This window comes from Hydra vulgaris, chromosome 14, assembly GCF_038396675.1.
Source record: "Hydra vulgaris chromosome 14, alternate assembly HydraT2T_AEP".
Lineage (NCBI taxonomy): Eukaryota > Metazoa > Cnidaria > Hydrozoa > Anthoathecata > Hydridae > Hydra > Hydra vulgaris.
This window is the reverse complement of record NC_088933.1, coordinates 24,831,176-24,848,706: the sequence shown is the minus strand read 5'-3', so window position 1 is coordinate 24,848,706 and position 17,531 is coordinate 24,831,176. Positions and strand designations below refer to the sequence as shown.

Sequence of the window (17,531 nt, the reverse complement as noted above, 5' to 3'; positions counted from 1 at the left end):
GAATTCAAACAACCTATAAATAAATTACCTGACAGCAGAAAAACTACTAGATTGCATCAGAAAGGTGGTGATGAAACTGACTGGGATGCGAAATGATGCTGAGGAATTTAAAATAACAAATTGCCATCATAACATTTTGTATACACTTTGTTTATCATATGTGTATTATAAAACATGTATTTCAACTTAAAATTGTTTATTTTTTAGCTGATCAAGAAAGTTGTAGAACTGGGTATAGATATGAACTCCACAAAAAGATCAAGAAAGACACCGCATAAGCTTGTGGATGTTATAGCGCGTTATGTGGCACCCAGTGCTCATGGTGATTGTAATTTGTAAACGGACCTGATACAAACTTTCAAACAATTTTGTGACAACGTTACCAGTTTAATGAAGAAACATTTCAGCCAAAATGATAAAGAATATTAATAGTATGGTAATATCATGCTCAAGCAATGATATTACCATATATACCAATGATATAGATGTTCCCATTGAAAATGTAAAAAAATATCTGGGCAATCGCTGCAAAATTTGTGGAAGTATATCTTTTAGCTGAAGAACTGAAAAGTCTATCTATTCATGAAACAACATGAAAATAAAGCATCAGTCTATACCTGTTCAAGAAATGTTCAACTAGTCTTATGTGCTTAATAAACGGGAGGAAACGTTTATTAATTTACGGAAATTTTTCCCACCCACACCAAGCTTTAGACCATCCCACATTTATTAGTTTTTCCTCAAAATCATTATTATTATTGCTATGTATTTCACCATTTCAAAAATTTACAAAATTATTTATTGTAAAATGTAGATATATGGCTAGGGCAAGAAGAAGAAAAGTTCAGTCTTATCGCCAAGCCCCTTAACAGCAAAACCCTTATCAAAGTATCAACAAAACCAAAACCAAAAAAAACAAAACCAAGCTCATTATCAACAAAAAAACAAAATCTCAAAACTATAAAAAAAAAGTTAAGAAAATATACATATCAGTCGCCGATCAAAATAAAAACTTTCAGTGTAATCAGACTTTAAAATTCGTCGGTCTTTAAATCTTGATTTGTCAAAAGTTAGGTTTTCGTTTGTGTTTTTTTTCTCACTATAGTATAAAACTTATATAAGCATATTAAATCCTTTTGAAATTATGATGTTAAAAAGTTCTCATTTGACTGCAAGCCACACTAGATTTAAAGTGTTTCATTCGTATTCTGTAAAAAATTTCCACCCGCTTTTTAATTAACTCCCCCCCCCCTCCTCCTCCTTCACCACTTTATTAGATCTGGATTAATATCTGCATCATTGGCAAAATTATATCCGTATTAAGAAAGCAGATTTCCTATAAATAAATCTTTGTTTTTATGAGATGTAGTGAGTTCATTTGTTGAGTTAATGTCCTACTCGCTGTTAAAAAAAATGGAACCACTTCGTAATAATTTTGATAGTACTCTATATCTTTGTATAGGTTACCATTTTGAAACACATAAATAATTATTCAAAATTAATGTCTTTATCACAGTTATAGATACTGTTAGTAATTAGATTCTTGTTTTAATTAAATGACAATTTTTCATTTTGAATTTTCAAAAATATAAGTATAATAGATTTAGACAAAATATTTAAAATTTTATTTTTATTTCAGTTGTTTGAAGATCCAACAAATGAGTACGAATATTGTACTGGTAAGACTTACGTATCATTACATGTTTCAGTCAATAAAAAATAAAGAAATGTTTTTTAAGAAATGCAAAATTATAAGTGTTTTGAGCGGTAAGTACAAATATTAAACGTTGAACTTACACATATTAAACGCTAAACATGCACACACATATATTCACACATATATACGCATTAGGACTCTGCAAATCAAAATTTTAAGTTTCGAACCGAATCTTGAATTAAGTTATTATTATAAAGAAATTTAAATTTAATCTTTTCTTCTACCAAAACCATGAACGAACTCTTTTTGTTACTTTTTGCCCAAATTAACCATTCTGCGTTTTGTTTTGAAAGGCAAACCATTCCGCGTTTTGTTTTGCGCGCTTATTAGATGCTTTTTCGTGTAACTTTGTACGGTCAGGTTTTAAATGTTTCCAGAACTGAGATAATGTTTCTGAACAGAATACGATTTATTTCCATTGCTAGAATATTTCGGTTTTTTTCTTTAATTACCGAATTTTAAAAGCCATTTTTAGCTTGAAATGAAATAAACAATAGTTGTTTTACTTAGTTTGTAGCATCAAAAGCGTCAAATTAAAAATTGCTTAAATGAAAGCTCAATCGAAAAGTATTAATACAAAATTGTTAGAGTAAACTATAAAGTTTATGCGTTACTAATTTGTGTTTAAATCTTTATTCGGTAATTAATTTTATTAAACGCCTCGTTTCAGTCACAAAACCTTTCTTCAGCGCTGAGATTTGTGATAAATATTATCTTTTTAAATCTAACTTTATACGCACGTAGGCGCTTAAGGTCATTTTTAAAGTCCCTAGCAGGTTGCTCTTTGTACTTGTGCTTGACAGATTTGACTACTTTTGTAACCTTTTTGCACGCAGTCGCATTGTGATACTTTAAGAAATTTGTGCGGATCATGATTTTTATTAATGTACTTAGCCCTAGAAGCGCGTTTATCTTTAACCGCACCAAAAAAATCTGGTAACACCACTTGCTGCTGCTTCTTAGTAAAATGAATAATAGTCAATGCAGTGTGAAGTTTGATGGCTTCATTGTCAACAATTACTAGAAGCTGGTAGTTATCGTTTGCCTTTAGACCATTGAACACCGTTTTCAAAATAACAACTGCATCATGCGCTAATATAAATACGTAGTTTAGTCGATTCCAAATGAGTTAAGTTCATAGTGGCAAAAAGATAAGTTATCAAGGTCTGCAATGGCGAGTCAACCTACAATGAAGCAGTATGCCGTAGGAGTGTCGCCATAAGCGGGGTCTTGTGCGATGAAGATAGTACGGTTTAACTCAATCGTTATGATCAGGTCGATTTTGCTAGTGGGCTCGACGTATCGAATACTACGTTACGTTGAGAATGTGTAACAATCTAACATTTTGTATGATGTTAGATAGTGTAATCTGGGGCAATGTGAAACGTTTTTTGCAAGCCACAAGCTAATTATATGGAGTTGCAACCGAAATAAAGTTGTTGAACAAAATGGGTTCATGCACTCATTGTAACGGACACGCTTTAAACTTCCCGATAATACTTCACCAATAATATCTTGAAAAATATTTCAAGTCTCAATAACGTTTTTGAAACAATATATGAAAATTCTAAATTTGTTAAAAGTCAATAAACAGAAATACCAACCTTCACAATACTCACTTCTGAGAGTTAACGGAAGTTAAATTCAAAGTCAATCTTTACATTTATTCAAAAAGGTAAAAAGTGCAAAGGAAAGCTCTAGAATCATTCCTAGAAAACTATTACAACTATTACCTGATAAAACTTTGACATGTCTCAATGCAAGTGTTAAAAACAAACAGATAAGCAAATGCTCAACATGTTGCTTCAAGTATGCAAAATAGAAAAGAAAAACATTTTTAGAGATGAAAATTTTACAATTTCAATTGCTGCATACGATAAACCATTGTTTATCATAACTGGAGCCACGGACAAAAAAAAGTGATTGCGATGGCTTTAATCTAGTCTTTCAGAACAATTATAGAACTTACAAAATGTTTTGAACTATCAGTTTCACACTAAAAAGATGTGCTCAGTATTTAGAGAGAGTCTTGGGATTCCAAGTAACATTGAAAGAAGAATGTTTGAAAAAAGAGAGGTTTTAAAAGTCGAAATAAAGAAATATTTTCTTATAAAAAAAAATCTTTTGAACGCTAGTAATATAGTTAATAAATCAATAATTTTTAATATTGATGAATTTATTTGTTACAATCAAGGTTTAAAAAAGGGAAATTGAGGCAGTTTCCCTATATGTGAGGCGAGGCGTAAGCCTCAATTTGTTTGAGCAAAACTCTTTTTTGTTTAGAAAAAGATTAAAAACAATGAAAATAACACTGAAGTAAAATCATTCTTTCATTAGAAGTTCCAAAAAAAATCATAGAAGTTCCAAACTTCCACAGATTCGAAATAAACATGGTCTAATCTCATAAGTCATAACCCATCAATCATTGTCATTGTCACTAGAACTAGTGCTACTATTAGGATCCTCGAGGGAATAATTCATGAAATTCAATTTAACCTTTTCTTCTTTCTTTCCTTCTCGGCATGTGGAAAATCCTCCTCATCATCATGAATTGGAATGTTTTTTTAACTAAAGGAAATATATATGTTTCAGTATAGTAGAAATAAAAAACTTATTCAAACTAATATCCTATACCTTTGTTTTTCTTCTTTCTCTTCTTTGTATGTTAAGATACTTCGCCTTCTTCGACTTTAAGAGGGTCATCAAGAGCTATATTTGCATCAAGATCTTCATAGACCTCCACCTCAGGATCTTGGAACTCTGAGATCCATTCATCACCAGAGTCTACATCATCCAAACAAAGCGGATCTTCAATTGTTTTCTTCTTTAACTCCCTGTGTTTTAGTTTCAAGTTGAACATAATGTAAACCAAACCATTGAGTTTCGCTTGCTTCAAGCGATTTCTTCTCTTTGTATGCTCCTATTCATTAAAATATTAAAACTCAGTAAAATAAAAATCGAAAACATAAAAACCAAAATACTTTATATTATTACTTGATTGACAGAGCTCTAATTCCGTTCACATCCAGAAGTCAAGCTTAAGATTCTAATGGCAAATTTTGCTAGTTCAGGCATTTGATCTCCAAAAGCTCTTCACCAATCCGCTGAAAATAGTAATGTTTTAATAAATTGATAGAAAAAAAAAAATGGTTGAGATGTAATCCCATATCGGATCCATCCTCTAATTTATCAAAAAATAAAGTAAAAGATATTATTACTAACATACTAAAAATAGTGAAAACACACACTTGGACTTATCTTCTTCCTCGTTTTTACTGCATTTTCCCATCCAAATAGACCTTGTGCATGTCGAAAAGAATCGATTTACAAATCCTTTTTCTCCCTTTTTTCTGAATCAGCGATCAATCACATAATGAAAGAATAAAGTCCCAATTTAATCTAACGATGAAAAAAATCTCACAAAGAATGAAGATTCATATTGCAAATGAGGATTTATAAAATATGCAGCAGCATACAATTGCGTGTGAAGTTGACAATCTCACCAACTATCCACAACATCCCAAACAATCTGGTACTTTGCAACGTCATTATTTAGATTTCGAACAATTTTTTCTTTTGCCCTGTCCATAGCTATGTAAATAAATCCCATTGATGGATACTTCTCGGAATCCACCATTTGAATAACTATAACCAAGGACTTTATTGTGTTGAGCAAATAAGCAACACCAGGCCAAAACAACTCGCTTTTTAGAATTATGATGCGCACATTTTCCCCAATGATTCCCCAAGATGCATAAGCACACTTTTCCACTTTTTTGAAGTAAAAATTAAGGATTCAAGTCCATTCCTTGCTCGAAACAAGATTTGGAAAGTAAGAAATGTTATGGCAAATCGAGTAACAGCAGGTTTCACCAAATCTCCACCAGTAAATTTTCTTACCATCGCTAAAACCCACACATGACTGTGAATGAAATTTATTATTTTCTTGGCCTTGTTGCTACATTGAACGGTATCTGAAGTCATGTTTATCAATTAAATAATTACAATTACGATATTTTTTAAAACTTTATACTTTACACGTATGTTTACGTTTGTCATCTTTATATTTTTCGAACTAGTCTATATTTTTTTATTTTTTTTCAAAAACATCTTGAATGCATGAAACATTTTGCTCTTTGTTACGTTCAAAAAAATGAAAGCCTTAAAAAAGCTGACTGACTTTAGAGCAGCGTTTACGTAGATAAATGAATACAGCCCTTGGTTTATATAACTTTTAGTTTTGTTGAAATAAATTTTTTGTATAAGATAAAATAACATTGATTTAAAAAATTTTAAAAATTACTTTACCAAAAATATCTTCAGAAGTTGCTGAACTTTATACTGAGCTTTTGTGTATAACTTTTTAATGCTATATAAATCTATTTTTAAAACATGTCTTTTCACTTTTATAATATTTTTTTAAAATTTATTTCATGTAGCAAATCACAAACAATTCAGTAATAACTCTAAGCCAAATCTCTGGAGCACACTCATGGAATCTTCTTCACACGGAAAATCCGCACAGAGAAATTACAAAGAACTTTTTGAAAGAAGTAACTTACAAAGTGGATACTTGGATTGTGATCAAAATAAGCACTTTTTTAAAATTTAATATATTTGGAAAAAAGAAATACTTGTATTTTTATTTTTGTACTTGAAGAGTTAACTTTGTTTTCTAAATAAGAGTTTCTAAAAACAATATCTGTTCTAACTTCAAACCACTTATATATATATATATATATATATATATATATATATATATATATATATATATATATATATATATATATATATATATATATATATATATATAAGTGGTTTGAAGTTAAAACAAGATATATATATATATATTTCACTAATACACATTTGTTTCATTCTCATTATAATCATCTTTGAAAGTTTTGCTTCAAGTTTTGCAAGCGCCTGATTAACTCTGACAAACATAATACATTCATTAGGATGTCTTCATTATGACATTAGTTAAATTGTCTTCATCTTTAATAAAAGCATCTATTTTTAATTCATTTCTTTTCGAGTACCCATAGTATATTGATTCCAGACATTCCAAGATTAACACGCCTAAAACATTAAAATGTTACCAAACATTGATACTATAAGTAATAAATGTAATTTACAAATGATTTTTTCTGCAAACAAAAAAATTTCTGGACAACACTGTTTGGTGTATCAATCAAAATTTCTAATAATTGAACCCGTCATTTGAACTATTTCCATAAACGTCTATAGCGTTTATAGAAATAATTCATATACAATACAAATACGTATTTGATTCAAGACGACTTACCATTTTGTAAATACCATTATTTTAATAATAGGCATTTAAATCAGTTTGTACAAAAGCTAAATGCTTTAATGTTGTTAAAAATTAAAACGTCGTTTTTATTGCTCTAAATATATATATATATATGTGTGTGTGTGTATATATATATATATATATATATATATATATATATATATATATATATATATATATATATATATATATATATATATATATATATATATATATATATATATATATATATATATATATATATATATATATATATATATATATATATATGTATATATATACAGTCGCGATCAAAAGTTTAGAACACTTTAAAAGTTTGCAGCAAATTTGAAATATTTGTTTAAAAACATTTTTTTACGTTGAAAATTATGAATATTGTTATTATATACTTGCGAAATGTTGTTATAAACCACTAAATAAGTTTTAGTTATAGCTTGCCGTTGCCGTTGTTTTAGCAAAAACTAAAATAATAGTTATGGGAAAAACTAATGAATTAATAACAGGAAAACGTGCTCAAATTGTTATTTTACGTGAACAAGGATTGACCCTTACTTCTATCGCTGCACGGTTTAATGTAACACATAGCTGCATTATAAAAACATTAAAGGGATATCAAAAAACTGGTGATTTTAAAAGCAAGCTGGAACTGGATGACCAAAGGTGACGAATCAAAGAGCAGATAGCTGCACTTATTGTTATGCAAAGCACATCCGTTTGCCACTGCTTCTGATATTTTATCTGAGATATTCCCAACTGGTGTTTTACTAAGTGTTGTGACAATTAGAAGACGTTTGTGCAAACAATTCAGTAGCCGTGTTCCAAAAAAATAAACCTTGCCTTTCTTAAAAAAATATTAGAAACCGTATTGTCTTCTGTCAAAAATACAAGCACTGGTTTGTGGAAGATTGGAAGGATGTAATGATTAGCGACAAAACAGCCATATTTGTTTTGAAATACAAAAAAAAAAACCTTTAAATATTCGTGAATATCATGAATATTCACAAGTTTCAGCATGAAGGAGCACCCTGTCACAGGCCAAGCTTGTAAGCAGTTGGTTACGTGAGAATGGGGTTGAGACCATTGGCCTAGTAACTCACCCAACCTCAATCTCACTGGAAACTGCTAATATCATCTTAAAAACGAAGTCCAGAAGTTAAGGTCCTCATGATGACTTACAAGAAAATATTAGCCAGGTATGGACTCAATTTATGACTCCTGAGTATTTGATAAAACTCATTCATATATATATATATATATATACATATATATATATATATATATATATATATATATATATATATATATATATATATATATATATATATATATATATATATATATATATACAATGTTCCAAACTTTTGACCGTGACTATATATATATATATATATATATATATATATATATATATATATATATATATATATATATATATATATATACACGCACACATACACGCAAATATGTTAGTAAATAAGAATATATTGTAACGTTTATTTGTTACATACAAAATAAAGAAAAAAATAGACATACTCTAGCATTCCATGAAGATCACGTTTGGCATGATATAAGAAAAGTACAATTGCATAAAAGATATTATTTCTTCCCTAAATAAAATACTTCATAAGTTGAGACAAAATGATAAAACTTTTAAAAAAAGTAAAAAAATATTCACTGGTATAATACTAAAAGCTGCCTTTAAAACATGTTTTACAAAAAATGAATTACATAAGGTAGCATAAACTAACCACCTTCAATACCCAACTGTTTATTTTTAATGAGAAAGCAACAGTTTAAAAGTAGTACAAAAAAACAACAACAAACAAAACAAAACAAACAAAAACAACAAAATTGAGAAAAAAATAATAACAAAGTTAAAAAAAATCTAGAAATCATCAGAAAAATATAGATATCAGAAAAAACTTAACAAATAATGAGAAATAACAGAGAAAGATATTATTTTTCTAAGTTTAATTGTTAATGTTAATGGAACGACATTTAACAAAAAGGAACCAGCTACAAAAATCTCTTACTTTTAAAAAAAATTAACTGGTTTTATGTAACCCAGTACTACCTGCACCATGCCCTGCTGCTTTGAAGGGTATTTTTTTTCAGACAAAGGCTAGAAGAAACAAACTCCAACTTAAAAATCTTCTGCCTTGGGGCTCTTGGTTGAGTAAAGGCTAGAGATGGTGTCTCAATTAAAATACTCATCTTGGGCATATGTTAACTGCATCAAGTTACTGTCTTTTAAGAGGCCTCCTCTTAAAAGTAGGCAGGTAGTTGCCTCAGGCAAGTAGTAAAAGTTTAATTTTGCTACGTAGCAAAATTAAACTTTTACTACTTGCCTGATGATTGTGATAACACATGAAACTCAGAGTTGCAATATTAAATTATATTATAAACATTAGCATTTAGCTAATTCCTGGTACTGCGGGTAACAGTAACATATATATTATATAGCTCTAGTTTATCTATTGAGCACTCTTTCAAGTATACAATATTATACATGATAATATAAAGATATATTCTTTATTCATATATATACACTTACGTATATATATATATATATATACATATATATATATATATATATATATATATATATATATATATATATATATATATATATATATATATATATATATATATATATATAGTTCTATAGATTGTTGCCTTTGGGAAAAAGATTCTTATGCCAACAAATACGTCACATTTAATTACTTTTGACTTTCGTCCAACATTTGCGTGTTGTCAAAAAGTTAAAACCATTAATTTAATTACAAACTAATCGTTTTTTAAAAAAACCGCAAAAACGCAAATTTAATTGACCAGAATGTTTTTAAAAACATTCTGAACGTTTTTAATAATATGAACAATGTTTTTATTTTTATTTTTTTAATAAAATGTTTTTATTTTTATATTTTTTACTGTAAATCATCCACGGAGTATTGCTACATTGACTATTTTATAGCCTGACTCACAACAAAGTGCTGCTACATCAACTGACAAATAGCCTGACTCGCAACGGAGTGCTACTACATCGACTGACAAATAGCCTAACTCGCAACGGAGTGCTGCTACATTGACTATTTTGTAGCCTGACTCGCAACGGAGTGCTGCTACATCGACTGAGGGTTTGGTTGGGGCAGGCAGTCTATCAAGTAATTAAAAAAAAAATTCCGGTCTTGCATTTTAATTTTTACTTTTTGTCAACAAAATACGGAAAAACTTTCTGACAATCAGTTAGGGGTTATATATATATATATATATGTATATATATGTGTATATATATATGTAAGCATATATATATGTGTGTATATATATATATAAGCATATATGTATATACTAAGTATATATATATGCTTATATATATCATATATATAAGCATATATATACATGTAAACATATAGATATATATATATATATATATAACATTTATATATAAGCATGCATATATATATATATACATATACGAATATACATATATAAGCATGCATATATATATATATACGAATATATATATATATATACATATATATATATATATATACATATATATATATACATATATATATATATATATATACATATATATATATATATATATATATATATATATATATATATATATATATATATATATATATATATACATATATATATATGTATGTATGTATGTATGTATGTATGTATGTATGTTTGTATATAAACATATATACATAGATATTAACTCAGACCATAAAAATAAAAACATAAATCATTAAACAAATATATAAACTATGTATAAGAAAAATAACTTTACTTTTGGTAAATCAATAACATTATTTTCTACTAGTAGCTTAAAATGTGGAGGTTGTATACGAGACTGATACAAGGATAAGTTACTTGTTCTCTCACCTAAACAAATATTAATAAGGACAATAAATTTTCATGAAAGCACTTCTTCGGATTATAATAGCAATAATTAAAAAAACTGTCAAGAATCAAAAAAGCTATTAATTAATAACTATTTTTATTTATTGAATTTTGAAATTAAATTGCTATTTATTAAAAAACTATTAAGACATTAATTTAAAAAAAAACTATGGTTTTTTAAAAGTTTCATAAGTTTAACATTTAAAAATTTTCATCAACATTTTCTAAATTTTTTTTTGTGTGATGATACCATTTTAGTTACTGTAGGTATAAACCTACAGTAACTAAAATGGTATCATCACACAAAAACTTTTAAAGATAAACAAAAGATAGCTCTCAAAAAAATGATTATTATTAATGTTAATGATCATTCTTGTAAGAAACCTGTACAACTAACTTTATAACTATTAACTTTTAACCTAAATCAAAATTTACTTTACAATAGCACTTACTTGTTTTAGCAGGGGTTTTTAGAAAATAAAGCCCTGAAAAAGATTTCCCAGAAGGATATCTTGGATTAGCTGGTAAATGAGTATCCATGTATGTACAGAATAAATGCATGAGAACCTATAACCAAAAAATAATAATACCCCTTATAAAGAAGCTACACATAAACCTTTGTGTAGCCAATGTGTAGTATCACTAAATTTAAATGATACTTCTTTTTCTTACTATGTGAAAAAATTTCACATAGTAAGAAATAACAAATTCACATTTTTTTAATAATTTATTTATATTAAGGGAATAGGACAAACATACCGGAAAATGTTGCAAAAAAAAAAAAATTGCACAAACTTTTAAATCGATTTCCGTTTTTTTTTCTTCTCAACCATACTGTTATTCATATTTATTTTTTATTTTAAATTATAATTTGACAACTTCCATAAAAGGTTAGATAAAATTACTTATGATGAGTTTAGTTACATTTAAAACTTTTTTAAATATTTTGATAAGACCTAAAAGTTAAGATACATAGAAATGGATCAAAAAGTAGAAAGCAAAGCAACAAAGTGGCAAATATGAGGTATGAAGGATGGCTCAATGATCAGTAATAGAGAAATCGCAAAAAAATTAAAAATTTCAGAAAATTGTGTCAGAAATATTTTAAAGACATTTAAAGCAACAGGTGGCATCCAACATCATGCAGGATTAGGAAGGTTAAAAAAAACTACAGACACAAAATTATCTTATATTTCGTCAAGTAAGAGCCAATCCGAGTTTAACTTATCGTGAACTTTCCAACACATTCAAAGAAACCACGAAAAACTTCAAATACAGTTAGAAACATTTTACTACGGAAAAAAATTTGTGTTTATGCAGCTGTTAGAAAACTTATGCTGAGGGCCAGAGATTGGCTCACAAGATTAAGGTGGTGTAAGGAAAGAATTGGGTGGTCTTTGAATAAATTAATGCAAGTAATTTTTAGTGATGAAAGTAACTTCAAAGTAATAAATAGAAAAAGCAAAACTAGTTCCAAACCAAGTTTTCAATAATCTTGTTAAAATGATGCAAAAAAATGTGTTGCTTGCAAAAAAGCGTGCGGGGAACATTTTAAATACTAGTTTGGATGTTATTTTTGTTGCATTCATTTTTTATATATTGCAGTTTTTTATATATATATTTTTTGTAAATATGTTCCATATCAGTCAATACAATTTTAGTTATTTAGTAACTGATAAATTGTATTGACTGATATGTATTTTGTTCTAGTTGGCAATATTATTATATTTGTATTACTAAAACTCCATTCACAATCTGATGGGCTGCAAGGAATGAGCATGAAATAATTAATCAGCGAGTGCAATCTTTTGATATGACTGTACTTTTTTTTCTGTAATATTTGAAGCTATTTTTAATTTTGTTTGCATTTAACGTAAATTTTTTTTCTTCACTATATTAAACCCATTCCAGCTGCAGCCCTCGGAATTAAGAAAAATGAGATCGGCAATATTTTGCCGACCTAAATCTGTTAGAGGTCAGCAAAAAAATTTGATAAAGATTTTACCATAAAACATAGAAACGAGGTCAGTGATTTTTTGCCGACCTCAAACACATCTAGGTGCACAGTTAGGTCATCAGTATTTGTAAACATTTAGTTTTAGTATGATTGTTTGAAAATTTCTTGCACTGTCGACTTTTTTATTGTAATGTCATTCTTATCACACAGTAACTTTCTATGGGGAATGGCAAAAATGTAATTTGTCATTATTTGTAGTTTTTATCAAAATCAACTTCTTATTCTATAAAAATCCTCTAGAGAATCTAGTGCTAACAAACAATTATTTTATTCAAATCATGGTCATAAATTTAATGGATTTTATAGTTCATCAATTATTGTCATATTTTATAATAATATCATATTTTTCACTGGATAAAACTTTACTTAATAGAACTTTTACTGTAAGAACAGATGGTATAATTTGTGCACATTTTTTTCTGTCTGCCATGTTTTTTTTGTTTTTGTTAAATTTTTAACTAAGGCTAGAATACGTACAAGTTTTTCTAAGTATTTAGTAAGAAGTTTTATATCAACCTATTTTGCTGCATAAGTTGCCGATGGAACTTTCTTTGCCAATGAATCTTTCACTTCAACATTCTTTGTAATATTTCAGATGAATTGTTGAAACATTCACTTTTATTTTGTGAAATATTTAATTACTGACTGATTTTAATTTAAATTTTGCAATTTCTACTGTACTGTACTTTTTGGTAAATTTTTGGTATCAACAGTTTCCTTATAAAAAATAGATGAACTTTGGTTTTAAATTAACTGAAAAGCCATTGGTTTTATTTACTTTTTGAAAAAGGTCACCAACCTTGATCTTTGATTACTCACTGGGTCCCATACATCAGTGAACTTTTTCTTCTTCAAAAGTATATCAACCTAAGTCTCAAAAAAAATTTCAAAATTCATAAACTTTTCTATTAAAACCTTTTTGAAAAAAAAAATTCCTACAAAATGTCATAAATAACAACCTTTATATACAAAAAATTAACAATTTTTAGTTAAAAATTGTTAATTTTTTGTATATAAAATTTATTCAATTTATTTTTATTTAAAACCATTATTATTACTGAAATTTCAAACCTCTAAAATATTTCACTAATATATGGAACCTAGAGTGTAATCTAAGGTAATGTTGAATGAACTTTTTTCAAAAACTGAAAGACTAAAACTGAATACTTTTCAGTTACTTTCTAACCATTGTTGATCTTTTTTGTTTTACAAGAAACTGGAGATACCAAAAATTCAACACCCTAATATATATATATATATATATATATATATATATATATATATATATATATATATATATATATATATATATAAATTAGGGATTCTGAATCCAGATTTTGGAATTCCAAAATTCCTTCGTTTTTATTAAATTTGAAAGTCTGGAATAGAACAAAACCAAATTTGGGATAATTCGGATTTTAAAATGGTTAGCATTTTTTGAATTTAACACTTGACATGTGGACTTCTTCTGGTAACCAATATTTTTTGAATTTTAACGCACATGGATCAGTAGGTCATTTTGGAATATAGGGCTGACTCGTATTTTATGGCCAATTTGCAGCTAAGGGTTGTGTAAAAATTTTGGAAAAGAAGCTTGAAACTTGCCAATTAAATATTCACAATGATATTTTGTGCATTGTGACTGATGGTGCCTCAACAATGCAGAAGTGGTTAGATTGCTACTTTGTGAACAACTTTTATGTTTTGCCCATGTAATTAAAATTGCTATAGTGAATATATTCTATAAAAAGTAAACTGAAGTAGAGGAAGAGGAATATAATAGTGAAAATGACCTGAATCTGAAATCCGATAAAGAAAAACTTACTGATGATGAGGATGATGAAAATGGAATGCGGGTAGATATGGCAAATGAAACTGATGTTATAAAAAGTGCCTAAAATTTCCAGCTATGAGCGTTGATCACTAAAGTACAAAAAGTTGTTAAAGTATTCTGTCAATTGCCTTTGAAAAAAGAAGTGCCTCAATAATACATGAAGCAAGATCATAAAAAAGAGTTTAACTCTTTTTTATGATTCAAATAGTCGATGTAGCAGGATGTTGTTCATGTGTTAGATTCAAATAGTCGATGGAGCAGGATGTTGTTCATGTTAGATCGTTTAAATATTTTAAAATCTTCATTAAAGAAAGCACTAATTGATATCAATGTAGACATACCTTTATATGAAACAGAATGGGATACTGTACCATAGATATCAAAAAATTTGATGCCAGTAAAATTAGCTGTAGACATGTTATGCTGTGCTGACGTCAACTTAATTTCTTCAGATGCAACATTAACGTTTATGTTACAAAATTTAGGTGAGGATAACAAAATTGGCCTTGCACTGAAAAAAGAGCTAGAAATCCAAATTAACTGAAGAAGAACTATTTTATCTGATATTTTACAGTATCTGCATAATGGAGATAGAGGGAAAAAAAATTCCATAAGAGTATTTGTGTTCATTCTTAAATGAAAAATAAATAACTTTGTTCTAACTCTAGCCTGACATTTTAATAATGAAATGTCTCCGAAAGTTGATTTAACGAATTTTAAGTCTGATCCTGATATAGAATCTGAACTTGAACCTAACAAAAGTAAAACTGAATCCTCCTTGGCAAAATTGCTACAGGAAAAAACCAGCTGTCACTTTTACACCCGAGAACAAGAGCTTTAAAAAAACCATCAATTCAATCAGCAATACAAAATGAAATTGAATTTTGGAACGAAAGCGGGTCACATGGACCACTTTTGGAAAATATTTACAATAATATGTTGTGTATTCCTCCAACAAGTGTTTTGCTGAGATACTTAAAAATAATTTAATTTTAATTAATTTGAAATACTTTGAAACTTTTTTTTCTATCAAATTTTTTTGCAATTCCAGAATTATATTGGAATTCTGAATTTTATTTCATGTCATTCCAGAAATTCCAGAAATCATTTTTTGATAAAAATTGGATTCACTAATATATATATATATATATATATATATATATATATATATATATATATATATATATATATATATATATATATATATATATATACATATATATATATATGTATATATGTATATATAAATATATATATTTATATGTATGTGTGTGTATATATATATATATATATATATATATATATATATATATATATATATATATATATATATATGTATATATATATATATATATATATGTATTTATATGCATGTGTATATATATATATATATATATAAATATATATATTTATATGTATATATATATATACATATAAATATAAATATACACATACATATAAATATATATATTTATATGTATGTGTATATATATATATATATATATATATATATATATATATATACATATATATATATATATGTATATATGTATATATAAATATATATATTTATATGTATGTGTGTATATATATATATATATATATATGTATATATAAATATATTTATATGTATATATATATATATATATATATATATATATATATATATATATATATATATATATATATATATATATATATATATATATATATATATACACAGTATGCAAAAAAAATATTCGTACATTTAAAAAAAAATCATAATTGTAAAGATTGCATCAAAAAAATGAGTTTTTCGTTAAAATAATAAAATGTTTCTTTTAGATATCTTATCAAGTATTGTTTTAAGAGTTTATTTGTGTGTTTGTGAATTCATTGCTTTTCAAACCTATTGAATTTTACACAATTGATCTAATAATGCATAAAACTGACTGCAAAAAAATAATCGTACAGTTTAAAAATAATGTCAAATTGATCAAATTCAACGGAAATTAGTATCGAGTGGGGCCTCCTTTAGCCTCCGTGGCCTCATCTAGATGATTTGGCATTGCGTTGATCAAATTTTGAGTCTCTTCTGTTGTTATATTATCCCATGCCCTCATTATAGCTTCTTTCAAGTTGTCTTTGCGTCTAAATGCTCAATTTTTCTGTCCAAAATTTAACACCAATTTCTATTGGATTTAAGTCCGGATTTTGAGATGGCCATTCCAAAACTGTTATTTGTGTCAAAGCATACCTTCATTTTCTCAATTGTTAAAGAGCATAATTTAATTGGAACCGTTGCTTATGTGGCTGGAAGAGGACGAAAACGCAAGACCACTAGTGCAATTGATCAAAATATCATTGATGTCATCATTAATGTGAAGAAATATAGATTTGTTTTGGCAGCTAAATTAGCTTTAAAAATTCAAGAAGATCATAACACCACAGTGACTCAAACAATCAGAAGTTGTATAAGAGAACAAGGATATAGAGGTAGAGTGGTTCAAAATAAACGTTTTTTATTTTCTAAACAAATAAAACATCGATTGGAATTTGTATCAAAGTAATTAAAAATGCTGATATATTGGAAATAAATTTTGTGGTCAGATAAGTCAAAATACAATCTTGTCTCATCGGATGGAGTCCAAAAAGTGTGTCTAAAAAAGAAGAAGCTTATAAATTGAGTTGTTTGCGAGGTAGTGTAATGCATGGAGGAGCAAATGTGATGGTTTGAGGTAGTATGAGTTGA

At 27.3% G+C, this 17,531-nt stretch overlaps 2 protein-coding genes and 1 long non-coding RNA gene across 5 annotated transcripts in view; 1 reads left to right on the top strand and 2 right to left on the bottom strand.

The window, feature by feature from the left end:
- The window catches only part of LOC136091217 (uncharacterized protein MAL8P1.12-like), a 43,135-nt gene extending 36,787 nt beyond the window's left edge, over positions 1–6,348 (top strand). For both annotated transcript variants that reach the window (XM_065818332.1, XM_065818331.1), the window contains exons 14-15: positions 1,640–1,679; positions 6,157–6,348. In XM_065818332.1, the coding sequence (XP_065674404.1) occupies positions 1,640–1,679; positions 6,157–6,329 (213 nt within the window). In that variant the 3' untranslated portion in view covers positions 6,330–6,348. The remainder of the gene's footprint in view (positions 1–1,639; positions 1,680–6,156) is intronic.
- On the bottom strand, positions 4,499–5,108 carry LOC136091218 (uncharacterized). Its single transcript, XR_010643788.1, has 3 exons — positions 4,966–5,108; positions 4,712–4,821; positions 4,499–4,637 (listed from the first exon to the last, which is right to left on the bottom strand). It is a non-coding gene; the product is annotated as an uncharacterized LOC136091218 (long non-coding RNA).
- Positions 6,349–6,578: 230 nt separating the features above from the next.
- Positions 6,579–17,531, bottom strand: part of LOC100204584 (transmembrane protein 209) — a 56,811-nt gene continuing 45,858 nt past the window's right edge. For both annotated transcript variants that reach the window (XM_065818328.1, XM_065818329.1), the window contains exons 14-17: positions 11,402–11,516; positions 10,837–10,931; positions 8,565–8,638; positions 6,579–6,796 (exon numbers count right to left, since the gene is read on the bottom strand). In XM_065818328.1, the coding sequence (XP_065674400.1) occupies positions 6,739–6,796; positions 8,565–8,638; positions 10,837–10,931; positions 11,402–11,516 (342 nt within the window). In that variant the 3' untranslated portion in view covers positions 6,579–6,738. The remainder of the gene's footprint in view (positions 6,797–8,564; positions 8,639–10,836; positions 10,932–11,401; positions 11,517–17,531) is intronic.